The 27,434-nt window shown below is 45.3% G+C and overlaps 1 protein-coding gene and 1 pseudogene across 1 annotated transcript in view; one reads left to right on the forward strand and one right to left on the reverse strand.

The window, feature by feature from the left end:
• The first annotated feature begins 949 nt into the window (after positions 1-949).
• LOC136638129 (5S ribosomal RNA) lies at positions 950-1,071 on the forward strand (annotated as a pseudogene).
• Positions 1,072-24,522: 23,451 nt separating this feature from the next.
• The window catches only part of MCM9 (minichromosome maintenance 9 homologous recombination repair factor), a 49,739-nt gene continuing 46,827 nt past the window's right edge, over positions 24,523-27,434 (reverse strand). The window contains exon 13 of the mRNA XM_066611146.1: positions 24,523-26,714. Coding sequence (XP_066467243.1) covers positions 25,253-26,714 — 1,462 coding nt within the window. The 3' untranslated portion in view covers positions 24,523-25,252. The remainder of the gene's footprint in view (positions 26,715-27,434) is intronic.

A 27,434-nucleotide genomic window follows, 5' to 3' on the forward strand; every position in this document is an offset into this window, starting at 1 on the left:
TAGTTAGTTGGCAACCTTCAGTCTCGAAAGACTATGGTATCGCGCTCTGAAAGGTGGTTCTGGAACAGTGTCTAGTGTGGCTGAAAAGGCCGATTCGGGAGTGACAATCCCTTCCACACTGGGAGCAAGTGCAGTCTGTCCCTGGCCTGTCTCCCTGGCTATGGGCCTTCCTTCTTTGCCTCTTTGCCTCAGACTGTTGGCCAAGTGTCCCTTCAAACTGGGAAAGGCCATGTTGCACAGCCTGCCTCCAAGTGGACCGCTCAGAGGCCAGGGTTTCCCACTTGTTGAGGTCCACTCCTAAGGCCTTCAGATCCCTCTTGCAGATGTCCTTGTATCGCAGCTGTGGTCTACCTGTAGGGCGCTTTCCTTGCACGAGTTCTCCATAGAGGAGATCCTTTGGAATCCGGCCATCATCCATTCTCACGACATGACCGAGCCAACGCAGGCGTCTCTGTTTCAGTAGTGCATACATGCTAGGGATTCCAGCACGTTCCAGGACTGTGTTGTTTGGAACTTTGTCCTGCCAGGTGATGCCGAGAATACGTCGGAGGCAGCGCATGTGGAAAGCATTCAGTTTCCTCTCCTGTTGTGAGTGAAGAGTCCATGACTCGCTGCAGTACAGAAGTGTACTCAGGACGCAAGCTCTGTAGACCTGGATCTTGGTATGTTCCGTCAGCTTCTTGTTTGACCAGACTCTCTTTGTGAGTCTGGAAAACGTGGTAGCTGCTTTACCGATGCGTTTGTTTAGCTCGGTATCGAGAGAAAGAGTGTCGGAGATCGTTGAACCAAGGTACACAAAGTCATGGACAACCTCCAGTTCATGTGCAGAGATTGTAATGCAGGGAGGTAAATCCACATCCTGAACCATGACCTGTGTTTTCTTCAGGCTGATTGTCAGTCCAAAATCTTGGCAGGGACCCACTAGTAGGTCGCAATTTTTGGTGGGTCACGAAACAGACATGCTGTTACCCTGCACATGCCTGATCTCATCTGATCTCGGAAGCTAAGCAGGGTCAGGCCTGGTTAGTACTTGGATGGGAGACCACCTGGGAATACCGGGTGCTGTAGGTTTATACCATAGTCTTTCGAGACTGAAGGTTGCCAACCAAGCCATGTAGCTGACAAAGAAAATGTATTGAGCCCTATGGAAACTGGAAGGTGCAGTATGTGCATGTCTACCCATGAGTAGATGATTGTGCTTTGGTCCACTCTGAAGGACAAGCCAAGAAACGCAACACCACCAGAATGGTCCCAATCTAATCAACATAGGCCCCAAAACACTATGGAGAAAGAAGTCCCCCTCCCCTCCAAGCTTACTAGGAAATGTACTGAGCCCTAGGAAAGCAAAACTGAGCCACTAGTGCATGCCTTTTCATGAGCAGGTAACTGTGTCCACTCTTATCCAAGGCCAGACGAATGGGAACAAAAGGCCAAGGATGGTTTCGATCTGATGAATGCGGTGCTCAACAAACACTCCAGAAGGTGCTCCCCCCATCACATTAATAAGGATAAAAATAGAGGCTTGAGCAACTGGTAAAGCAAAACTTTTTTTGTCTCATAAAGCTAGTTGGGTCTTTGTATCTGGTAATGTTATCTAGAAATGGGATATGATTGAGATGTATACAGTTATGCATGGGATGGATAGACTGGATAGAGCAGTGGTTCCCAAATTTTTAGCACCAGGACCTACTTTTTAAAATGGCAACCTATTGGAACCCACCTAGGTTTACCAGACTTTTAAAAAAGGAGATCTAGGAAGAAATTATTAATCACCCTTTGGTGACCCACCAAAAATCAGGTCATGACCCACCAATAGGGTCATAGTTTGGGAACCACTGGGATACAGGGATGTTCTTTTCCCTCTTGTACAACACCAGGACCAGGAGACATCCACTGCAATTGAGTGACGAGATAGTTAGAACAGACAAAAGAAAATATTTGTTTACCCAGTGTGTAATTAATCTGTGGAACTCCTTGCCACAGGATGTGGGGATGATGTCTGGCCTAGGAGCCTTTAAAAGGGAATTGGACAGATTTATGGATGAAAAGTCCATTTCACAAGTTACAGACCATGATGGTATACACATAGTCCTGATTTTAGAAGTGGCTATTTCTGAATGCCAAATACAAGGGAGTGGCAACAGGATGCAGTATGTCTCTTGTGTGCTCTCTGAGGTGTCTGGTTTGCCAATGTGAGATACAGGAAGCTGGACTAGATGTGCCCTTAGCCTGATCCAGCAGGGTTCTTATGCTGATCATAGGAAGGCCCCTTGAAATGGAAGGTTCTTCACAGCTTTCTTAAGGAACTGCGGGCCATGTGGGTCTGAACGGGAGGCCATTTTTGCATCTCCCACTAATGTAAATCTTCATTAGCTAGCTAGGTAATATATCTGGACTGGCTCTTATCCACCTACTATCCTGCAGTAACAGCATTCGCACAAGAGGGTTAAAAGATTTTGTTTAGAGTCATGTGTAAAAATACTCATGTGGGCAGGTGTAGCTTCCTGCCTGGGCAGGGCCAGTTGTGTAGAAAGTATCCACTGATGTGGTTATTGCAGGAAATATTCAATTTCCCCCGGAGGCACTGAGAAGCAGGATCACTGGATTTATAGGCTAATCCAGTTTGACAAATCCTGGGGAATGCTATAGCCCAGGGAAAGAGAGGAGGGGGTCAATTGAAAAACCCATTAATTCTTCTGAAGGAGCAATTGCTGAGGAGACAACAAGTGATCTAAAATAGAGACAGTGAAAATGCAAAGTTCAGAATAATTCACTAAAAGATACAGCCAAATGCTTCCTGAACGAAGAAGCAGCAATTGACAAAAAGAAAGTAGAACTGGTACATCTAGGAGTGGAACCAGGGTGATCCTTCAGCCAGCCGCCACCACAACAAATAAATCCCCATATTAATGAGAAACGCACAATACTTTTTGCCCATTCCAAAGACTGTCCTTGAGCCCCCCCCCCCGTTCCCCATGGGGGACTTGGCAGCTTTTGAAAAGGAATAAAAAATGAATACGAAAGAGGTTTCATTTGAATATCTGTAATGCTGTTTTGAAATCTCTTTGTTGACAGTCACATGAAGCGGTCTGGGAGGTGACTACCCAATCGGGGCCAAGAAATCTGTTCAATTAAAAAGGAAAGATCATCATTCCAGATGGAATTGGCTGCAGTGAAGGATGAACAGCTACTCAGAGAGAGGATTTCTCTCTTAGAAGAGAAGATACTCGGAGCATGCACGCATGAATATATATATATATATATATATATAAAGGCGGGGGGGGGTGGAGAATGCTACTGCCAATGTTTTCTGGGTTATTTTGGTTTGGTTTCGTATGAAGTCATGACAGGTTTTTCAGCCACCTGAGCCCCATTATCCTCAGGAGAGGGAATAGCTCTTGACACACCAGCATCTACAAAAAGAAGGCTGGCTGGCTAATTTGATATTTCTCCTCCATTAATATTAATCTTTTCACTCAAGTGACAGCAAATGCGACCTGTCAGATTTGCCTTCCCTGCTGCGTTGTGCTTTGGTTTGCGAAAGCAAGCACGGAAATGGCACCTTCTGCTGCCGTTACACTACTTGGAAATCATTGCCATCCCTCTTGCGGTGTCCTTTGTGCAACCTTAACTAACGAGGGACGAAATCCAGAGCATTCTGCCTTCCCCTTGGCAGAAGACTCTTGGCGTCCCTGAGAAGCAGGACATATTGGTGCTCGACCTGAATTAATTCGTTCATCAGCCATCTTCATGAGCCAAAGCTTTTTTTGAAAGGTAACAAAAGTATCCACTATTGCAGATCTGCCTTTCCCAAGAAGGAACCAGTGTGTATTCTTGGAACCTGCATACCAGTAATTTCTAATCAATTTCTCATACAGATTACTAGAAAACTGCAAAACCCTGTAGTTTAACCCCTGCTAACTGGTTAAGGGGCACTTTTTCAAGTGGGTGCTCCTCTTTTATTTAGCAGGGGGAGAGTAACTGGCCCTCCTCACCCCAGCAGTGTCTTTTCTAGTGGCTGTCTGCTGGTGTTGCATCTTTTTAGATTGTGAGCCCTTTTGGGACAGGGAACCATTAGATATTTGATTTTCTCTGTAAACCACTTTGTGAACTTTTTGTTGAAAAGCGGTATATAAATACTGTTGTTGTTGTTGTGAAACCCAGGGATAATTTGATGCTGCGGTCAACATGCAATCCAGCCAGTACACGATGGTCATAAGGTGCTACAATTAAAAATGGATTTCTGTGAGTAGAGGGTGTAGGAGTGCGTACATTTTGCTATGGGATTTGGTAGATTTTTACAAGCACCCCCAAAGCTTTTTATAGTGGATCTAAGAAGACTGTCAAATGATTCCTCTCCACTAAGCTAAGGCTGCAATCCTATGTCCGTTCCAAAGAAACGTGACTGGAACAATGAGCACAGATACTTCCACCAGGGCTGGCCTATCGTGCGGCCAAGTAAAGCAGTCTCCTCAGGCAGGGTGACCAGATGTAATGGAGGACACAGAGCCTGGCTGTACCTTTAACCATGGTATAGAAGAGGGAATTTGGACAGGTGCAGCTCATCATGGAAGGGTTTAAAATGTTTCACTTGCCCAAATCCCCTCTTCTGTACCATGGTTAAAGGTACAGGCACTTTGTCCTCCATTGTATCTGGTCACCCTGTCCTCAAGCAGCTGATTGATGGGGGGCACTCCATTACCTTTACTGCTCCTCCTCCTTCCACTCCTAGGATTGGAAAAGTAGGAGGGGGACAGAGAGAAAGAAGAAATGTGGAGGGGAGGAGAGTGCTGAACTAGAACTTTGGACAATATGAGGAGCAGAGGCTGGCACATCATCCGGTCAGGGGGGCAGTGTTTGGCATGAGAGGTCTTGGACCTGCCCTGAGGTCCACCATGATGCGACGGTGTAGTGCAGGGGTGGCATCAGAGGTTGCCCAGGTGGAATACTTGCCAATGGCCTGAGCTGATAAGACCCACCTGGCCAGGCCAACCCCTGAACCTTCAGTATCCATGGCAGTGGTAGTACCAATTTGTAAATGGCAGCCTAGCAGGGGATGCTATAAGGGGCCGGTACAGACCTTTCCCCAGCATCCCCAATAACCTAGTGCCAATAGTGAAGCTCTGTGTGCGAGCACACAAGCAACGCATGCACATATGAAAAGGGAGAAGTAGATGTATATCCAGTGTAGATCTCACAGCTTTTAAACAAACATTGCATTCTTAATCACCATTGATCCAGTTTGTGTTAAAACTGAAAAATGCCTCCAGGGGTTTCCCAGGGCCTCAGAATGCCTTATATGGCATAAAAAGTCACTTCTGGTTTCCCTTGAGAAGTAGCATTTTTTCATCCAAGAAAGCCTGGAGGCGATCAGAGTGTAGCTCTGGTTGCCTCCAGAGGACTTAGGTTGGGCAAATTTGGACTCAACATGGGTCTGGGGGACTCACATTGAGCCAGATCTGCAGATACAGAGGCCCCACCTGTAAATTCAAATATTTTCTTGTAGGAGGTGATCTTGTGTGGGAACTGCTAAAGGACCAATGGAGCATTGCCCAATTCTTCTGCAAGTGTTTGTAGAATAGTGCTAGTAGTTGCTTTCCTTTTGCTCACCAGCCTTTGGATCTGGCCCTTTAAATTTATGTATATATAAGCAACTTCACTCCTTCCTCTTTTTCATCATGTCATCATGTCCATTAGAAGCCCAACTTGTGTACTTGCTCCTGTGTCTTCATATTTTTATTGGGATCTAACTTTTTCCCTGAAGTATACAGTTGTCATTCTTGCACATACGTTGAAAACGGATTATAACAGCTACAAAGAGTACTAAGGTTATAAACTATGCATATGAATACCCTATTTATTTCAGCTCTATGGACTATCTTTATTTTACATTGTTTAGGCAGAACTTTTCATCTTTCAAATTATTTTAGGTAATTCTTAATTGCTCTGCATTACCCTGTCTCTTACATTTGCTGAGTAGTCCCAAGGAATCTATTCGGAAAGAAGCATGCTGGACAGTTTCTAATATTACTGCGGGAAACAGAGCTCAGATTCAGGTAATAGTTTGCTGTTTCTGCCCCTTACATTTATGCTTTTCTGTGACTGTTTTCACACACTACATTATGCTGTGGGGAGCCGGGTGCGTGTGCCTGCAGGGTTCCTCGGGACAGGGAAAGTGAGAGTGGGGCGATCGCACTCAGCTTCCCGTTTTGCGGAGGCGGAGCACGATCACTCTGCTGTCACCTTCCCTGATTCAGGGAGCCCTGTCGAAGGTCGCTCAGGGCTCCCCACACCCACGGGGGGCTGCAGGGGGGTTGGGCAAGTGCCTCCCCCTACCCCCGCAAAGACTTACTGCGAGATTCAAACTCCCTGCAAGTTTGAAAACCACAGATTTATGTAAATTTATTCAATTCTGAAATATAAATTAATTTTCTTCCCGGCCCCTGATATCGTGTCAGAGAGATTGTGTGGCCCTTCTGCCCTGGATTAGAAAATAGGAGGCCTGAGAAGATTATTTCAGCCAGTAAGGCTGGAGAACCTTGTGTGGTTCCCTTATCAGATGCAAATTAGTCCTTTTGTAAATGATAAAAACTAAACTCAGCAGCAGGACACTTTGAAGGCTGAATCAGAGTTTGCAGTGGCTGAGTCATAGGTAAGTATACTTGCTCAGTTTGATTTGAGTGGGTGGGAGCTGAGGAATTATCTTTACACATCCTGCAGCCATCCAATGACCACTAGCTAACAAGACACCCAGGCTGCTAGCTCCACTCAAGCCACTTGCAGCAAAGAAGCCAAGAGAATTCCACACTGGGGGTTCAGTCAATCCGTTTCTCTGGTCTTTAAAGGAACAGAGCAAATCTTTTTGCTACATTTACAGAAGTGTTTAAAACATGTTGTTTTTTTTCCCCCCCCAAAAAATTTGGGAACCACTGCCCTAGTATATGACACCACTCATCTTTCTGTGTAAACAAACTGGATACAGGTGAGCTCTGGTAAAGATCCAGTGAAATAGTTCTGGGATTATTATTAGCTGCCCATATTTGCTAAAGACAACTTCTTACACCCAGAATCTTCTGCTTGAGGTCTACAGGAAGCATATAATGTCTGAGTATTTTCCAAAACCTTCCCTTTTCTTTTATCCATCTGTTTGCCTGCTTTAAATGTCAGTGACAAATATATATATATATATACAAGATATTGGCATGGAGAAAGACTTGGAGGGGGTGGGGCGGGGGGGGGGGCTCATTTCAAAAGTGCCTGACTGTTGCCTTGATCCTAAACCTAAACACATTTTGGTTCTTTATTTTAGTGAAACTTCCTTTCAAAGAAAGACTCCCAGATCAGAAGTAACAGAATATCATAGTTCCTCAAAGTGGCTCTATGACAAAATGTATTCTAATAGTAAGCCAGCATGACAGGGAACTGTATTTTATGGAAGCAGGTCTATGGGATATAAAGCTGTGCATGGAATTTAAGATTTATACTATATCAGAGAGGCAAAGCTAAATTTTCCTCAAAGGAATGTAAGATCTGCAATGACAGTGAGGGAAGTTGAGTGATTTTTTTTATGTTACATATTCAGCTATAAATGCCTTAACTCATGCATTCATTAGATTAACATCATCTGCTTCCCATCAACTACTTGTCATACAGAACATTGTGATAGGAAATAGTATCAATTCCATATTTCAAAAGTTTGAAAAAAAAAAAATGACAGCCAGAGTATTCTAGTATGCTGTGATGGTTAAACTAGGATCAGGAGATCTGGGTTCCAATTCTCACTCATCACATGTCTTATGGCCTATGTTTTAGGCTTTTTTATGATGTTGTTTTGGATATTGTTTTGTGATGTTGTTATGTGTTCTTTGATTTTATTATGCATTGTTTTTGGTTGTAAACTAGAGTAAGCCAGCCTAGCTCGAGTTAGGACTGGGCTGTTAGACCATTTTTTTTCTTGTCAGCTAGCAACAGTGGCTCCTACTGGCATAAAGAGTGGCTCCTACTGGCATATATTATTAGGAAGCCGTTTTTCAGCATTATAGTCCTCACTGTAGACCCGCCACTGTAGACCTGCCAAGTATTTGCGTCATAATGTATAAAGCAGCCCTCAAAGCCAACATCAGGAGCAAAGACACCTCCAAGGTTTCTGGATCACTGCCCAAAAGGTGAAAAAGTGCATGCTTTAAAACCTTTAGGTAATTAGACAATTGGGGTGTGTGTGTGTGTGTGTGTGGAAATGCAGCCCACCAGAGGCCTCATAGCATATTGCTTCCTTACTGTGCACAATAGAAGAGATGCTTCATCTTATCCTACTGCACTTATTCATGTCAACTCTGGTTTGATTCCGCTTTTCAATTTCTAAAGGGAAAGAGAGAGCTAGCCTGAAAACGAGGCTACATTACTAGCCCCCTGCCAGAGGCACTAAGAAGGTATTCCTTTATGAAAAGGAATGACTTTGCTTTTGCTCTAGTGAGCATTAGTTTGTGCCCTGATAATAGCTTTTAAATCAAAATGACCTAGCACGAAAAAGCATGTACTTGCTAGAAATGTGGCTGTCCAGGGAAGGGGGTCAATCTGATGTGATGGTGTTCTTTTTCCCAATAGGCAGACATTAATATCAAGACAGACAGAAAGTTTAAAACTTATTTATATACTGTACTGCTTTTCTACATTAAAAAATTCACAAGGAGGTTGATGCAGCGAAATAAAGAAGGTTCAGTCTAAAAAATCATGCAAAACAAGAGACCAGCAAATAGCCCCAGGAAGCCACTGTACTGAAGTGAACAGGAAGAGTTGTTCTCCCCTGGTTAAATATCAGAGAATCACCACTGATGAGGAGCATCTTTGTCCAGTTAGCAAGGGCTACAGACTACAAGGACAGTGTCTTTGGATCTGTGCTGGTGCAGGGCTGTTACTGCCTAGATCTGTAAGGAGTGTCAGTGTCATACAGAAAGGGCAAGGAGGAGTTTGGCACCGGTGGAAAAAGAGGCACCTTCTGGTCATACATCAAGCCAGAAGCTCGGCTACATTGTTTGAACTGCCTCTGATGCCACAGTTTGGATTCTTTAGGTGTCTAGAAACTGGCTTTCATTGCCCTCCCTTCAACAGTTGTTTTTTTTTGTGCCCCTCCTCCATTCCTCCCTCCCTTCTTGGGGAGTGGGAATTTTTCAAGGTCTGTGATGACATAAATACAAGGAGAGCTGAAAGTGATCTGATGCTGGAGGAAGTGCTACACAAAAGACTTGCCTCAGCAGTTTCTGCTCTTTAACAAGTAGGATCTTTTTACACTAGCAAAGTAAATACCATTCAATGACACTTTCTCCTTGACAAAGTGGGGAGGGGGGAAGAATGGTTCTTTTGTCTTTGAACAGCTTTGCTTGGAAAGATGCAAGTTCCACTAATTTGTATGCTTGATCAGATGGTTGAGACTAGCAGCACATCCTGCCAGAATTGGCAAAGAGCTCTTTTTGTTCTTTGGCATTTCACCAGCTGAAGCTCCATTTTATCTCTTTGGCTCTGCCATCTCTGTAGTAGTCCTTAAAGGAGCACTAACCAGAGCGTCACAGAAATGTAGTGTCTTCATAAGGACCATCATCAAGTCTCAAAGTAATGAACTAGCTTCTAAGTTTCACAGAATTCTTCCTCAGGCAGGAAGTTGAACAAGCAATAAAATTGGGAAGGGGGGGAAGAACTATGGAAAATGTTATATGAGTTCATACAGCTTATTTGCAGTGTGTGATGGTTCTGCTAATTTGAGCAAGGTCAAAGGATCTGAAGCTGCACCAAAGTGTATTGTGGCAAAGCAACAACCGAGATTCTAAGGGTGCTTTTGCTAAAAATAGCAGCACTAAATAGTTATTTGGGTTTACCTCTAGCGTTAGAACAAATGAGTCCTTTATAAGGCACAGGGTAGAAACAAAGAAAACATCATAATTCTTAAAATATCTACCAGGGCACTGCTTTTCATTGGCTCTGGTCTTTCTAGGTCAGCCAGTTCCAGACTGAGTGAGTAGCAGTGGTTGGTTATGTGTGTTGGGCAGCTCTGCCTTCTCTGTGCGGTGTGTATGGTGTGAGAATACCTGGGTTTATTGGCAGCCTTGAGATGTTCCTTCTGGAAATAGCATTCTCTTGCAGCTCAGTGGGCTTTTAAGTAGCATGTCTGAGAAGCAGGCTGTTGCCAGGAGTTCTGAACAACCCAAAATATCTTAAGGGGGAGAGATAAAGAATCAACCAGAGAGGGGAGGGGAGGGGAGGAGGAGGTCTAACTCAGTCAACTGCCTTTATTTGCCACTGAAGGGGGAAAACAAGTCACCCATTTGTAAAAGCAGGACATGCCTTTTACTGCCTCTTACTCAGAAACAAAATTTGGGTAACAGCTTGGTTTTTTTTTTTATTTTTGGCGGATTTTCATGGGCAAAACATAGATTTTTTTAAAAGCTTACAGATAGAAATGTTTTGACAAGGTAATACTTGAAGGTATTCAGATACTATTATAAGTGTGGCCAGAATAAAACCCAGCTCAGAAAAATCTTACTAAGATATGGGGGGAGCCAATTTTTGTATGTTACAGCACTTTGGCACAATTGTAAAGACAAATTAGCAATGAGCTTTGAAGGGCTGCCTGGAACTATTTTTGGAAAAAAAATTGAATTATGAACCTTGAAAGAAAAAGAATGGGACAGAAATGAACAAAACGTTCAGCTTGAATTTAACAGATGAACTACTTCTCACCTTAACAAGTACTCTAAAGGAACTGAAATGTAGAGAAACTGCCAACATCAGAGCTCCCTCTGGTGGCCAGAAAGTAATACTTTTAAGCAATACTGTACAGCTGACGGAACATACCAAGATCCAGGTCTACAGAGCTTGCATCTTGAGTACACTTCTGTACTGCAGCGAGTCATGGACTCTTCGCTCACAACAGGAGAGGAAACAGCGCTTTCCACATGCGCTGCCTCCGACACATTCTCGGCATCACCTGGCAGGACAAAGTTCCAAACTACACAGTCCTGGAACGAGCTGGAATCCCCGGTATGTATACACTGCTGAAACAGAGACGCCTGCATTGGCTTGGTCATGCTGTGAGAATGGATGATGGCCGGATCCCAAAGGATCTCCTCTATGGAGAACTTGTGCAGGGAAAGCGCCCTACAGGTAGACCACAGCTGTGATACAAGGACATCTGCAAGAGGGATCTGAAGGCCTTAGGAACAGACCTCAACAGATGGGAAATCTTGGCTTCTGAGCGTCCCGCTTGGAGGCAGGCTGTGCAGCATGGCCTTTCCCAGTTTGAAGAGACACTTGGCCAGCAGTCTGAGGCAAAGAGGCAAAGATGGAAGGCCCATAGCCAGGGAGACAGACTAGGGACAGACTACACTTGCTCCCAGTGTGGAAGTGATTGTCACTCCCGAATCGGCCTTTTCAGCCACACTAGATGCTGTTCCTTAGAAACTTATGGGGTACAAGCCATGATGTGTATGCGCAACCTCCTGATTTTAGGAATGGGTTAAGTCAGAATGCCAGATGTAGGGGAGAGCACCAGGATGAGGTCTCTTGTTATCTGGTGTGCTCCCTGGGGCATTTGGTGGGCCGCTGTGAGATACAGGAAGCTGGACTAGATGGGCCTATGGCCTGATCCAGTGGGGCTGTTCTTATGTTCTTATGTTCTTATGTTCTTATGTTCCACTAGAAACTTACCTCTGGCTGGTGTCCTTCTGGCTCTGGGCCCAGCACTGACTGATACTGGCCCAGTGCTCTCTCCTGCTATGGTGCCGTAAACATGCTTTACAGCACGTTTATGACACCTAGCACCGACTCTGGAGCTCAGCACAGGTGCTATGGACCTGTGGGATTGGGCCCTGAAAGTTCTCCTTTAGCCTGTTTGCATTTCAGTTTGCAAGTGGCCTCAGTTCAGTACCAGTTGTCAGTAGTGACAACAATTTATTTCTTGGTGGAACATATTACTTAGTGAAGTCCTATTGGGTCACATAGGTCAGGATTTTTTGTTCCGCATATTTTCTTTTTTGTCAGATTTAAGGAATGGTTGTTAACAGCTTGTCTAAGAATGGAGCAACTTATAAAGAATGGCTTTTGGCCAAGCTTGGGATAAAGGCTGTGGCTCATCTTTGTCAAATTATGTTCTGAAATTCTCTTATCTGCAAGCTATGCTGCTTCTTCCCAGTCACTAGCAGCACATGCCTATACTCAGAAGAAACTTCCATTGTAGTCGATGGGATTTACTCTGAGGAAAGTATGTTTAGGACTGCAGCCTACAAGAAGTAAGACTGCCTCTTTTTTTAAGTCCAGAAGCTCCATGCTTTTAACTGTTGCAAATGAGCAACCAAGCATTGCACTGTAACACCATTCTGGGGAAAAACTTCACTTCCTGTTTTCTGCCTATTATACAACCGTTAGAGGGATAGAACCTCTATACTTCAAAGACGCAGCAAGCTGAAAAGTCTACTCCTATGTAGAAATATGGGGAGAGTGAGGTCATGGGATGGAGAGAAGGATTAAGGCGTTTGTTTCCATTTTTAACTGCTGAATGCTCAAGGGAACATCAGAGACAGGGTGACAGTGCCATTGTGTGACCCCCAAAAAGTTCTTGTGTTTTTTTTTAACTGCATGGAAGGGAGAAATCAGTTTGCATGCTTTTCCATTACTTTTTGGGAATTGGATGCAGGGCCCGCCCATCCATGAGGTCAGCTGGAGCAGTCGCCTCAGGCAGCATATTTGGGAGGGGGGGGCACCCAGCTCTGCTCACCTACTTGCCTCCACTGCTCTTCCATTTCCTGGACTGGAAAAAGAAGGGGGAGATAGAAAGGAAGAGGAAATTGGGGAGGAAAATGCTGAGAGAGTGGGAGAAGCAGAGGCTGACCAAACATGGAATGGGGAGTATTTAGCAGGCCACCTTAGCCGTCAGGAGGTCTTGGGCGGTCCTAGGTGGATGACAGGGAAAGATGCACTCACACTGTTCTCCCTAGCCTAGGCCAAAACTGTGCATCCCGATCCCATCGGTATTTCCTCCAAAGTAAGTCTTCTTTGTTATGGCCAAGCAGAGGACTGCAGCTTTAATTGTGCTGGTACACACTCAAAATAATGTTCTGGGGAAGGCGTGAAGAAAGAGTCAGTGGATACAGAAACAGCTCAGGTAAGCATTTGCTTGGCAAAGTGGATGCAAAGACATAGCAAGCCCATTTCGAGGAGTGAAACTTGTGTTAGAACAGGATAACTCCAAAGAGAATAGTTGCAGTTCTCACATGCAACAGAAAGTTATTGGCTCTGAAAAGTGATAATGGAGGCAGGTAATATCACTTCCCAGTGGGTTAAAAAAAAGCAGTTGGTATTTATTATTAATGAAACAAGTAATTCCATGGCATCAAATCCTGAGTCTTTAAATTCCTCATTGTTCCATCACTAAATGCATCTCCAGTGATACGCAATATTGTTTAGTATCACTTGGGAGACCCAGTTAATGTTTTATTAATCCACTCCGAATTTTAGCTTTGCCTTGCAAGCTAGCTGCACACTGTTCTTCATTTACAGGCATCTCAAGTTCATAAATGGAACACTTGCTGATCAAATGCTTTGAGACTCCATTGGGTGCAACCAGAATGTCTTGATTTATTTTGTAATTAACAACAAGGCTACCTTTTGATACTGTATTTCACAAAACCCACCAGGGCATTCAAATGGAAGTCAAAGAAGAACAAGGGCAAATGCTGCCATTCATGAGGTGTCTAGACTATGTGGGGTCACAAAGCCTGGATTCACTGAACTCATTTGGGGAGGGGGCAGCAATATATTTGTGCATGTATCAGGAGAGCAGTTATACCAATTTAGACTGGGCTGGGCTGAAGCTCAGTGGAAAGTTGAGGTTTAGTCCTTTGCAGCTGTAGTTGAGGCTAGAAATGTGCCTTACAGAAACTCTGGAGAGCCCCTGCCAGTCTATGTTGACAGCACTGACCTGAATGAACCAAAGGTTCGACTCAGAGGGAAGCAGCTCCCTCTGTTTGGTTATCAGGGCTGCCTCGTGCAATATCCCGGTCTGAACTTCTGAACAATCACAATGACCAAGATGCCTTCTACAAAAGTCTTTCTTATAAGAGACCAACATTCCAAAATAGCAGCCCTAATTCTAATAGCAAATGTTTTCAAGTCAGGAAAGTGGGACATGAGATGACTTTGAGGTCCCTTCTGGTATCATATCCAACAGGAGACAAAGGCACATGGCTGACCTCCTGAAGTAAGTACAACAAAGGGAAACTGGATGAAATGACCTGGTACTTTATTATTATTATTATTATTATTATTATTATTATTATTATTATTAACAGTATTTAATGAGGCTGCCTCTTCAAAAGGCCACAACCCTGTTCTACCACAAATGCATTATCCCTGGTTCTTGGTCTTCAATCTGGATAGCTTTGAGTACAGCAGGAATACAAATACCTTCTTGCTTTGTGCACCTCCAGTGCATTTGTTGTATGAAGGGCAAATGCTCTTCTTATCTCAGGTAGCTGCTTAACCAGGAGAATTTCTGGTGCTGTCATCATTTGATTTAGGCGAAACTTTCAATGATAGGACAGGCTTGGTAAAGTATTTGGGACGTCTGCCCTATTTGGGCGCTGAAGGTCATTACGGCCCAAATCCTAACCCACTTTCCAGCACTGGCATAGTGGTGCCAATGGGGCGAGTGCTGCATCCTGCAGTTGGGGGGCACTCACGGAGGCCTCCTCAAAGTAAGGGAATGTTTATTCCGTTGGAGCTGCATTGCCTTTATGTCGATTCTGGAAAGTGGGTTAGGATTACACCCTAAGTTTAATTTCTGTTGCCCTAAAAATGTTAAAAGTTCTCTAAAGGGCAAATTCTTTACAAGTACTGTATCTATCCCAAGAATTTTAAGATGGAGCACCAAAAATGCTGAGCTTCCAGTTAAAGCACTGGGTGCCTTAGCAATCAAAGCCAATATTCTAAAGTACATTCCAGTCAATATGATTGCGCTCACCCCATCCTCGTGGCAGTGAGCAACTTTACTTGCCATGCTCTCTGCTGGAACAAGGACACTCTTTCACTTCATCCTGTTGTATGTTTTCACCCATTGGTTTCTAGCATTAATAGCAGAATTGCATGAATAACAAACGAGAAGCACACTGACAGGATTTATGAGACAGACGTTCTGCTATATATTCAGACTACTGTGCATTAATGCCTTAATTATTTCATCTCTGGATGTGTTGGTTGTATTGGCAACCTTCAGTCTCGAAAGACTATGGTATCGCGCTCTGAAAGGTGGTTCTGGCACAGCGTCTAGTGTGGCTGAAAAGGCCAATCCGGGAGTGACAATCCCTTCCACACCGGGAGCAAGTGCAGTCTGTCCCTGGTCTGTCTCCCTGGCTATGGGCCTTCCTTCTTTGCCTCTTTGCCTCAGACTGTTGGCTAAGTGTCTCTTCAAACTGGGAAAGGCCATGCTGCACAGCCTGCCTCCAAGCGGGCCGCTCAGAGGCCAGGGTTTCCCACTTGTTGAGGTCCACTCCTAAGGCCTTCAGATCCCTCTTGCAGATGTCCTTGTATCACAGCTGTGGTCTACCTGTAGGGCGCTTTCCTTGCACGAGTTCTCCATAGAGGAGATCCTTTGGGATCCGGCCATCATCCATTCTCACGACATGACCAAGCCAACGCAGACGTCTCTGTTTCAGCAGTGCATACATGCTAGGGATTCCAGCACGTTCCAGGACTGTGTTGTTTGGAACTTTGTCCTGCCAGGTGATGCCGAGGATGCGTCGGAGGCAGCGCATGTGGAAAGCGCTCAGTTTCCTCTCCTGTTGTGAGCGAAGAGTCCATGACTCGCTGCAGTACAGAAGTGTACTCAGGATGCAAGCTCTGTAGACCTGGATCTTGGTATGTTCCGTCAGCTTCTTGTTGGACCAGACTCTCTTTGTGAGTCTGGAAAACGTGGTAGCTGCTTTACCAATGCGCTTGTTTAGCTCGGTATCGAGAGAAAGAGTGTCGGAGATCGTTGAGCCAAGGTACACAAAGTCATGGACAACCTCCAGTTCATGCTCAGAGATTGTAATGCAGGGAGGTGAGTCCACATCCTGAACCATGACCTGTGTTTTCTTCAGGCTGATTGTCAGTCCAAAATCTTGGCAGGCCTTGCTAAAACGATCCATGAGCTGCTGGAGATCTTTGGCAGAGTGGGTAGTGACAGCTGCATCGTCGGCAAAGAGGAAGTCACGCAGACATTTCAGCTGGACTTTGGATTTTGCTCTCAGTCTGGAGAGGTTGAAGAGCTTTCCGTCTGATCTGGTCCGGAGATAGATGCCTTCTGTTGCAGTTCCAAAGGCCTGCTTCAGCAGGACAGCGAAGAAAATCCCAAACAAGGTTGGTGCAAGAACACAGCCCTGCTTCACTCCGCTTCGGATGTCAAAAGGGTCTGATGTGGAGCCATCGAAGACAACAGTGCCCTTCATGTCCTTGTGGAAGGATCTGATGATGCTGAGGAGCCTGGGTGGACATCCAATCTTGGGGAGAATCTTGAATGTGTTGGTTAGCAGTATATAATCCCCCAAGGGCTTGCTGCAGCACCTTTCATTTCAACAGGACATTGATGGGGTCCTGACATTGACGTGAATAAAGGGCGGTTTTGTTTTTTTTTTGCAGCTGGGTTTGGTAGGTTGTGCTTCAGCAACCTCAAGATGTAAATGATAGCAAAGCTGGTAAGAACAGGAAACACAGATATCGTGATGGTGTATGTGCATGTGAAGTGGGGGGAAGGCTTGTGAGATCGCCTCTGCATGCACAAATGCTCTGCATCATTTTTCACAAACTGCTTTGTGAACTTTGAAAAGTGGTATGTAAATACTGTTCTTCATCATCATCATCAACAGGTGAATGCTCAAGCCCGAGGAGAGAGGGGGCAGGGGGCAAAATCCCAAGGGCTTCCAGGTGGCCCAGGCCATGACAGAGCTTGGTGTCTTCTGTATGCTGGTAATTCCCTGCTTCAAAAACTCTGGATGATCTCTGCTGATGTTTAATATAAAAGTTAACACAGGAGATAGGATAAAACTCTGGGATGCCCTGCATCTCAAGAGCTAGTGTCTTTGTCCAGGATCAGGCTGGTGTTTTTTTTAAACTGATGGCATTCATCAACAGAAGCTTTAGAATACAGCAGTTACTGCCAGGGCCACCCATGGTCTGCAGGCTGGAAGAATCAGAAAGAGGGACTGTATCACCATCCTTGTTCGGAAGCAGCCCAACATATCTTCCCCAACCCATTACGCTGCCAGTGGCACCATTCCTCTCTCCCAAACCCTCCCTGCTTGATATACCATCTTCCCTTCCCTTGGTAGAGGCCAATATCCTCTAATCCACTGTGTGGCTCTCAGAAGTTTTTTATCTAGCCCAGGGGTACCCAAACCCGGCCTGCAGGCCACTTGCAGCCCGCGGTGGGTCCCCATCCGGCCCCCAAGTGGGTCGTGTGCCTGCAATGGGCACACAGCCCGCGGAAGAATCACCATGGCCTGCACTGACCCAGCATGCGAGCTCCCGGTATGTCTTTCCCTTGCTGCCGGCAACGACGGAAAGACCAGCCCAGCATCTATGCAGGGCCTTTTATAGCCTTAAAGTAACGTGAGACTTGCAGGTCTTGTGTTACCTTATTGCTGAAAGCCCTTGCGTGCGCATGCGCTGGGCTAGTCTTTCCCTGCCAGGCTCCCGGGCAACACGTGGAGCCTGAAGCAGCAGGGAGAGACAGAGCGCCTGCATTGGCACCTCCACGAGGGAGGTTGGGCGGGTGTGCGAGCAGGCAGGCAGTCGCTTCGCCAGCAAAGCACGAGCAAAGCACGAGAGTGGGCAAGCAACGCTGCTGCCACCGCCGCTGCCCAGCAGCAGCAGGTACCGGGGAGAGCAGGTGAGAGACTGCTCCGCCACCACGGCACAGCAGCAACACGTGCCAGGGGGAGCGGGCGAGCGCCACCATAGAAGAGCAGCAGCTACCACCCTCACCTACAAGGCTCCCTCCCTAAATAACTTTGGTGCGAAGCAAAGAGTGAGTCTCTATTTAAAAAAAACTTTATTCCTTTTTTGCTGCTGCCCGCAACCTTCCCGCCCAAAATATGTGCTTGCTCTGTGGTGGAACTTTTCCTGTGGTTCCCCCTCCTCTGCCCACCTCCCTTTTCCTGGATAAAAAGATGCACACCTGCCCTGCATTGTCTGCCTCTGATTTTTAAAATGCTTGCTCTGTTGCTGTGGCCACGTGCGGTGGGCAACACCCCACGCTGGTGTTTCCCATTTCGTCCCTCAGGTATATCTGCTTTTATAATTTTTTTAAAATTCTCCTTTTTCTTTTGGGGTGGGGCTTTGTGCAGCAAAACGTGTATTTAGCTCCACTTCTCTGTCACTGATGTTTCCATGTGTTCCTTGACTTTTTCCTTTTTTCTTCCTTGCCAAAAGGAGTGCTTCAGGGCACATCCTGCCTGTTTCGGAACAAGTTATATCTGTGGGGGCATCCTGTCTCAGAGTCAGCTTATGTTTCCATGTATCTCTGGCTTTGTCTGTATGCTTTTTCCTGGCCAAGAGGTAGGTTCTTGTGTGTGTGTGTGTGTGTGTGTGTGTGTGTGTGTGAGAGAGAGAGAGAGAGAGAGAGAGAGAGAGAGAGAGCGCACACACACATCAGTGACATTACTAATACTGCTGTCTCATTACTTCCCTCAGGTATGGATATAAAGGAGAAAAGTGGACAATGAGGGCCCTCTTTTCAACCCAGAATGGGGTACCAAGTACTTTTTCACACACTGCAACGAGAAAGCCCTGTACCTTATCTGCAATGAGAACATTGCTGTTCTCAAGCAATATAATCTGCGCCACCACTATGAAACCAAGCATGAGAGGACATACTCGCAGTACACAGGAGCACAGCGTTCTGAGAAACTGGAGCAACTCAAACAAATTGGAGTCACAGCATGCTGTGTTCACGCACAAGAGAACAGAGAATGAAGCTGTGACCAAGGCCAGTTACAAGGTGACATACAGATTGTCTAGAAGGGGGAAGCCATTCACAGATGCAGAACTAATCAAAGGCTGTGCAATGGATATGGTGGAAGATATAACCCCAGGTTATGAAAGTGTTTTCAACATGGTGAGTCTGTCATGAAGTACTGTAACTCGAAGATTAGAAGATATTGGAAACAACATTGTCCAGCAAATTGTAGACAAGGCAAGACATTTTCAGATATACTCTCTGGCTCTCGACGAGTTGACACATGTGTGTGACACCTCACAGTTCCTGGTGTTCTTCCATGGTGTCGACAGCAAATTTAATGTGACTCAAGAATTGGCATCAGTGCACAGCATGCATGGCACAACAACTAGGGAAGACATCTTCAAAGAATTAGAAAAGTCTTTATTAGAATACAAACTGGACTGGAGTAAGCTGAAATGTGTGACAATTGATGGAGGAAAGAACATGTCTGGGGTGAAGAAAGGGTTGGTTGGACAAATAACAAGAAGTGGACTATCAAAGCCCATGTTTCTGCATTGTATCATCCATCAGCAAGCACTGTGTGTAAAATATGTGGACATGACTTGTATTCTGAAACCTGTGGTAGATTCAATCAATTACATAAGATTTCATAGGCTGATTCATTGCCAGTTTTGTGAGTTCTTGCCCTTCTATACAACAGTCAGATGGCTCAGTTGCAGGAAGGTCCTCTCACGCTTTTTCCAGCTCAGAGAGGAAATAAAATTATTTCTGCTACAGAAGAATCACCATGTACCAGTCCTGTATAACACTGACTGGCTTATGAGACTGGCTTTTTTGGTAGGTTTGATATCCCATGTGAACCAACTCAATATCAGTATGCAAAGAGAAAGCAATCTAATCAGTGATGTCTTCTCACTTGTGAAGACATTCAGATCCAAATTGCTGCTCCTTGGAAGGAATGTACAACACCAGAACTTGGAGCACTTACCCACCTGTGCAAAATTGCATGCTGAGAGTGGAGCAGCATTTCCATCATTTGCTGCAGAAAAAGTCAGGGAGCTACACAAACAATTCACAGGACGCTTCTCTGACCTGGATGCTCACGCAGAGGAAATAAAAATGTTTCAGAATCCCTCTGACTGTGGACAGGCTGCCAGGTCGGTTCCAAATGGAAATAATTGAATTGCAGTCAAATGATCTGCTGAGAGCAAGGCACAAGGAAGGAGACCTGGCACATTTCTATAAGTCTCTGCAGCCTGAGAAATTCCCAATTTTGAAAGAATTTGCTCGTGGATCTCTCTATTTTTGGGACAACATACCTCTGCGAGCAGACATTTTCAAGAATGAAATACGTAAAATCAAAATACAGGTCCACATTAACTGATGAGCATTTGAAGTCATTACTGATCGTTGGCTCCTCCAAACTAGTACCAGATTACAATGAACTATTGAGATCAAGACAACAGCTCCACCACTCTCATTGCAAGTTCCTAGTGCTCAAAGTCCATAGTTTATATTGCTAAAAGTTCATATTGCTCAATGTTCATAGTGCTTATGTGTTTTGCCTGTATTATAGTTCTCGTGTGTATTTGCATTATAAAGTTCAGTATAATTCATTTGTTCATATAAGATCCACCTGTACTAGTTGGCAACCTTCAGTCTCGAAAGACTATGGTATCGCGCTCTGAAAGGTGGTTCTGGAACAGCGTCTAGTGTGGCTGAAAAGGCCGATTCGGGAGTGACAATCCCTTCCACACCAGGAGCAAGTGCAGTCTGTCCCTGGCCTGTCTCCCTGGCTATGGGCCTTCCTTCTTTGCCTCTTAGCCTCAGACTGTTGGCCAAGTGTCTCTTCAAACAGGGAAAGGCCAAGTTGCACAGCCTGCCTCCAAGCGGACCGCTCAGAGGCCAGAGTTTCCCACTTGTTGAGGTCCACTCCTAAGGCCTTCAGATCCCTCTTGCAGATGTCCTTGTATCGCAGCTGTGGTCTACCTGTAGGGCGCTTTCCTTGCACGAGTTCTCCATAGAGGAGATCCTTTGGGATCTGGCCATCATCCATTCTCACAACATGACCGAGCCAACGCAGGCATCTCTGTTTCAGTAGTGCATACATGCTAGGGATTCCGACACGTTCCAGGACTGTGTTGTTTGAAACTTTGTCCTGCCAGGTGATGCCGAGAATACGTCGGAGGCAGCACATGTGGAAAGCATTCAGTTTCCTCTCCTGTTGTGAGTGAAGAGTCCATGACTCGCTGCAGTACAGAAGTGTACTCAGGACGCAAGCTCTGTAGACCTGGATCTTGGTATGTTCCGTCAGCTTCTTGTTGGACCAGACTCTCTTTGTGAGTCTGGAAAAGTGGTAGCTGCTTTACCGATGCGTTTGTTTAGCTCGGTATCGAGAGAAAGAGTGTCGGAGATCGTTGAGCCAAGGTACACAAAGTCATGGACAACCTCCAGTTCATGTGCAGAGATTGTAATGCAGGGAGGTGAGTCCACATCCTGAACCATGACCTGTGTTTTCTTCAGGCTGATTGTCAGTCCAAAATCTTGGCAGGCCTTGCTAAAACGATCCATGAGCTGCTGGAGATCTTTGGCAGAGTGGGTAGTGATAGCTGCATCGTCGGCAAAGAGGAAGTCACGCAGACATTTCAACTGGACTTTGGATTTTGCTCTCAGTCTGGAGAGGTTGAAGAGCTTTCCGTCTGATCTGGTCCGGAGATAGATGCCTTCTGTTGTAGTTCCAAAGGCCTGCTTCAGCAGGACAGCGAAGAAGATCCCAAACAAGGTTGGTGCAAGAACACAGCCCTGCTTCACGCCGCTTCGGATGTCAAAGGGGTGTGATGTGGAGCCATCAAAGACAACAGTGCCCTTCATGTCCTTGTGGAAGGATCTGATGATGCTGAGGAGCCTGGGTGGACATCCAATCTTGGGGAGAATCTTGAAGAGGCCATCCCTGCTGACCAGGTCGAAAGCCTTCGTGAGATCTATGAAGGCTATAAAGAGTGGCTGTCGTTGTTCCCTGCATTTCTCCTGCAGTTGTCTAAGGGTGAATACCATATCAGTGGTGGACCTGTTGGCTCGGAATCCACACTGCGATTCTGGATAAACGCTCTCTGCAAGTACCTGGAGCCTCTTTAGTGCAACTCGGGCAAACAACTTTCCTACAACGCTAAGGAGAGAGATGCCACGGTAGTTGTTGCAGTCACCCCTGTCGCCTTTGTTCTTGTACAGCGTGATGATGTTTGCATCCCTCATGTCTTGAGGTACTCCACCTTCTCTCCAGCAGAGACAAAGGATTTCATGCAGCTCAGTGATGATGATCTCTTTGCAGCACTTTAGGACTTCAGCAGGGATGCTGTCTTTTCCAGGTGCCTTGCCAAAGGCAAGGGAGTCCAGGGCCACGTGAAGTTCTTCTAGGGTTGGTTCACTGTCAAGCTCCTCCAGCACAGGCAGGCACTCAATGTTGTTCAGCGCTTCTTCGGTGACTACATTTTCTCTGGAATATAGCTCAGAGTAGTGCTGCACCCAGCGTTCCATCTGCTGCGCCCGATCCTGGATGACCTCGCCTGTGGCAGACTTCAGAGGGGCAATTTTCCTCTGTGTTGGACCTAGGGCCTGCTTGATACCATCATACATCCCCTTGATGTTGCCCGTGTCAGCTGCTATCTGTATCTCGGAACAGAGCTGGAGCCAGTAGTCGTTAGCACATCTCCTGGCAGTCTGTTGGACTTTGCTGCGAGCACCTTGGAGGACCTGCAGGTTGCGCTCACTGGGACAGGCCTTGTATGCTGCTTGAGCTCTCCTCTTTTCCTCAATGACTGGTGTCAACTCCTCAGAGTGGGCTTCAAACCAGTCTGCCGTCTTGTTGGTCTTCTTGCCAAATATGGACAAGGCAGTGTTGTAAACAGCATCCTTGAAATGTTCCCATCTGTTGGATGCGTTTGCGTCGGCCGGGCCGACGCAAGGAAGGAAGGAAGGAAGGAAGGAAGGAAGACCTCGCATTGATACCAACAAGACCCGGGATCAGAGAAAAGTGGAGGAATTTGCACAAGCGCTTGAGGAATCTCTTCCAGGCCCGGCCGACGCAAACGCATCCAACAGATGGAAAACAGATCTAACAAGGAAATCAAGTAAAAACAGGCAGAACCCAACAATAGGTCCCTCACTCTGCACTGGGTCTAGCTCTCACTTGGATTTTGGTACCAACTATCCTCCAATCCTACATACTCTACCACTGCACCACCCAACCCCCCTGAGGGATCAGAAAATGGTGGTGACCTCGGCCCTTACAAAGGCCTGAAGGGATGACTCCCTTCTGGTGGCTACCTGCCACACAGGTCAGACTGGTTTAAATTATTCCACCCTGAGAAGATATAACCCCTGCTAATTGGGCAAGAGGCCCTTTTTCAAGTGGGTGCTCCTTTTTTTAGCAGGGGGAGAGTAGCTGGCCCACCTCAGCCCGGCACTGTCTGTTCTAGTAGCTGTCTGCTGGTATTCATTTGCATCTTTTTAGATTGTGAGCCCTTTTGGGACAGGGAGCCATTTAGTTATTTCTCTGTAAACCGCTTTGTGAACTTTTAGTTGAAAAGTGGTATATATATACTGTTAATAATAATAATAATATCGTCCAAGGAGCAGGAGTTACTAGTTAGCCAGATGTCAGTGCCGCCACCACCACTGACCCAGCAAGGCAGAAGGCCCAATCCAAGCCTTTTGCAAGTGACAAAAAGGGCTGGGGGGGGGACAATCTGGTACTGTCTCCCAAATATTGCTCCTACTCAAATTGTACTACTGCTCCCCTCCCACAGCAAGAGGCACAGAGTGAATTTGGAGATCTCTACCAGTGTCCAACTGTGTGCGTGGGGGGGAGCTGTTTTGGCCGTTAGTAACAGGTCTAGCTGTGCCACAGCTGTGCCACTGCTGCAGTTGTTACTGCTGCCAGCTCTGACTTTCTTTCTCTTCACAAGCAGATGGATGATTCAACTGATGGGGGAAGGGGCCCCTCTGGTGCTGCCCTGTGGAGCTAGTGGGGCCATGAACCTGGACTAAAAACCAAGGGCAAGCAGAGGCTCAAGTACTTGCAGAACTGAGGGGGTGGGGCAACAAGCTCAGCCCAGGTGTTCACAATTCCCCTCTCCCCAGCTTCTCCGCAAAAATAGATAAATGGCTGATGTTATCCCTGTGTAAAGCATTTTGTGCATACAGCCCACTATTTAAGTAATAACACCCAGTGCACTGTGTGGCTGGGTCCCACTTCCAGATGTGTTCCTTGCTTTGCAGTCACTACAGAGCGCTGTATAGGATCCGTTTACTGTTCTCAAAGTAATGAAAATGAATAGACCCTCACACAATTTTAATGAAAGCAGGTGCATATGTAATTATTTGAGCAATACTTGTTTGTTAATGTAAACAAAAGTTATTCTCTTTTCTTTAATGAACCCATGTAATATTTATTTAGTGTTTCACTCACACACCCAAGTATGAAATTAGTTGCACCCAATAAATAACTGGATGGAGGACATGGAAGAACCTACTAGCCAATATTTTACTAGACGAGGAAAAAAAAATCACATCATTTAATTTATGAAGATTAGCAAAGAACATTACCTTCCATCATTTTACATCCCACAATGGCCTAAAGAGTCCAATTTCTTTGGACTGGACACATAATGCACATTTTCAACTGAATCTATATATGAGGATCATCAGTTTTCTTATATAATGCAATAAAGAAAGAAATAATTTATATTGGGTGGGCCTCGGAGTAGAAAATGAAATTCTGTGGTAAAATACCCTGAATAAGAAATCTTGGGTTACATTACATTACATAACATAGCCCACTCACATCCTCTGAATGAAAGGCTGCACAGCAACAACAGACAAAGTAAAATGGTTGTTATTTATAGCACAAAATATTAACACAGTATGAAGAAAAAAATCATTAAAGCCACAAGTTTAAAGCCACATTCTGTAACTGAAACGAGCCCTATAAGGACTGTGACCTTGTTGCATCGATGGAGTAGACATTTGAAGGAAAATGGAGAGGGTGAACATGACCTTTTTTCTGCTCTAGGGCTCGAGGAAATGTCCTAGGGAGGAGAGGCAGGGAAGACTGCTTGGATAAGTGCTATTGCCCTCACACTACCTAGGATGCAGCTCATAATTTGTATGTTTTCTATATACAGCTTCTTATTTTAGGCAAATTAGATTAATTTTATTCATGGAAATAAAACTCTTGCAGCATTGTTTTGAGAAGATAACAGAAGGTATGCTTTATGGCTTGGATTTTTTCTTGATCTCTTCATCCAAATCAAGGTCTAGCATGGAATCATCAAACTCCGTTATTGAGAACAAAGATTTCCCTGTAACTGTGCTGGCTTTCCCCAGCTCAAAACACTTCCTTCTGCGGCCTGCGCTTTCAGTCTGGGTCCTCAATGGTTGTCCCTGCCTTTCCTCATCCTTACTGTTGACACTAAAGGAAGCTGGGCTGTCTGGTTTTGATTCAAGACGTGGCACAAAGGAAAATCTAGCTAATTTTGCTAATGTGCTGGAGCACACATTATCTGAGTTCAGGCTGCTCAATGTTTCTTCTCCCAGTCTTGTCTTTTTTGTGGGTGATGAAGATAAAACTTGGTTTTGCTGCTGCTCCTCTCCTTTGTTATCCCGAGGTTGCTTCTCCTTTCTCTTGTTTCCTACATTCTTACTTTGTTCTAACTGGTTTTTCTCGGTACATTCTTCCCTTGTCCTTTCTCCTTTTGATATATTACTGGTACAACTGTGAGGGACGCAAAGAGTCTTGGAAAGTTTGGCATGATCATTTTTTTCAACATAATGAGCAAGTCTGGGCTTCTGCCTAAATGAAAACTTGGCTAGTTTTGGAACTGTAGGTCCTGAGTTCTCAAAGATTTCAGGCTCATTGGAACTTCCTGCCATTTCTCCTTCCTTTGTTTGGTCTCTACTTCGCTTCCTGGCTGAATTTTCACTGTGAGATGAACAAGCATGCAAGTCTCTTGCAGGCAACTGTGGGGGATTTGATGGATGGGGAGATAACGACGCCAGAGGACCCCCAGCTTTTGGATCTGGTGTACTTGTACAAAATCCATGAACCCTTTTGATGTTCTCCCTCTGCCATTTCTTAGAAGCTCTTTCAGTAATCACTGAGTCAGGCGAGGTAGGACAGGGTGCATTTGGGCCTTTCTTGTTTGCTCCTGAACAAGAACTTGTAGGCTTCTCTGCCCTTTGCCTCTGAAAACCAGAAACAACTGCTTGTCTACCAGGACCCCCTGGAGTTATTCTTGCCAGTGATTCCCCCATTTTGAGTTGCTTGGTTTGTCTTAATTCATTTTTTTCTTTAGAACAGTTGCTTGGTGTTTTCAACTTCAAACTCTCTTGAGATCCTGAATAAATGCTCTTCTCAGTTTCACTGTTGCCACTCACTATACTATCAAACCAATTCAAGCTGCCATCATTGCTCTTCTCATTGTGCTTGCTGTGCTGCTCAGTTACTCTGTTTTCAGCAGATATTTGTCTATTTAAGACCATTGGACATGCATTACCTTCAGTTTTGCTTTTGGCTGAGGGAAGCTGCAAATGACCATTATTGTCCTCCTTGTCCACTTGTGGCTGAGACATTTCCTCTGATTGCCCAAGTGTGTTATGGTGTAAACATCCTTCAGGAGCATTACTGCAGCTCTCTCGGGACTGTAAAGATGGACAGGTATTTTCATTCTGTAATCTATGAATAAAAACAAACAAGATATATTTTTACAAAACCAAGTTGCAATTTTCAGAACCACCACAATGCAGAGCATGCTGCATTTAGGACATGCAGAAAATGGGAACTCCATTATTTCATACATTTGAGAGTTAAAACCAGCATGCTTGTTTTACATTAAGCGCACAAAGGAGTTAACTCTTACTCAAACATTCTTTTGGTTATATATGTTGATTTTGGTTACAATTACATATTTAAGGCTGCAGTCCTAACCCACTTTCCAGCACTGACAGAAGGGCAGTGCAACTCTGAGGTAAGGGAACAAACATTGCCTTACCTTGAGGAGGCCTCTGTGACTGCCCCCCAACTGCAGGATGCAGCACATGCCCCACTGGCACAGCTATGCCAGTGATGGAAAGTTGGTTAGGATTGCGCCCTAAATTGTTTACATAGTTACTTTAATATTATGAATTTACTTTTTTAACTGTGTGAAATATGGATGGCTGAAAGCTACTTCCTTACAAAAACTGTCAACAGCAGACACTTCAAATAATAAATAATACATTTTGTATTATAAAAAGTAAATAACAGCCTGACAATTCCCTTCTCCCGAGGAGCCTCTGGCGCTGCCTGCTGAGCGTGCAGGATGCTGCAGCAGCCATTTTTGGCAGCGCTGCAGCCCTGGGTGTCAGGCAGCGCAGGATTGGGCTGCCTCTTAGTTATGGACCCAGGTTTACCATA

This window comes from Tiliqua scincoides, chromosome 1, assembly GCF_035046505.1.
Source record: "Tiliqua scincoides isolate rTilSci1 chromosome 1, rTilSci1.hap2, whole genome shotgun sequence".
In the NCBI taxonomy this organism is placed as follows: Eukaryota; Metazoa; Chordata; class Lepidosauria; order Squamata; family Scincidae; genus Tiliqua; species Tiliqua scincoides.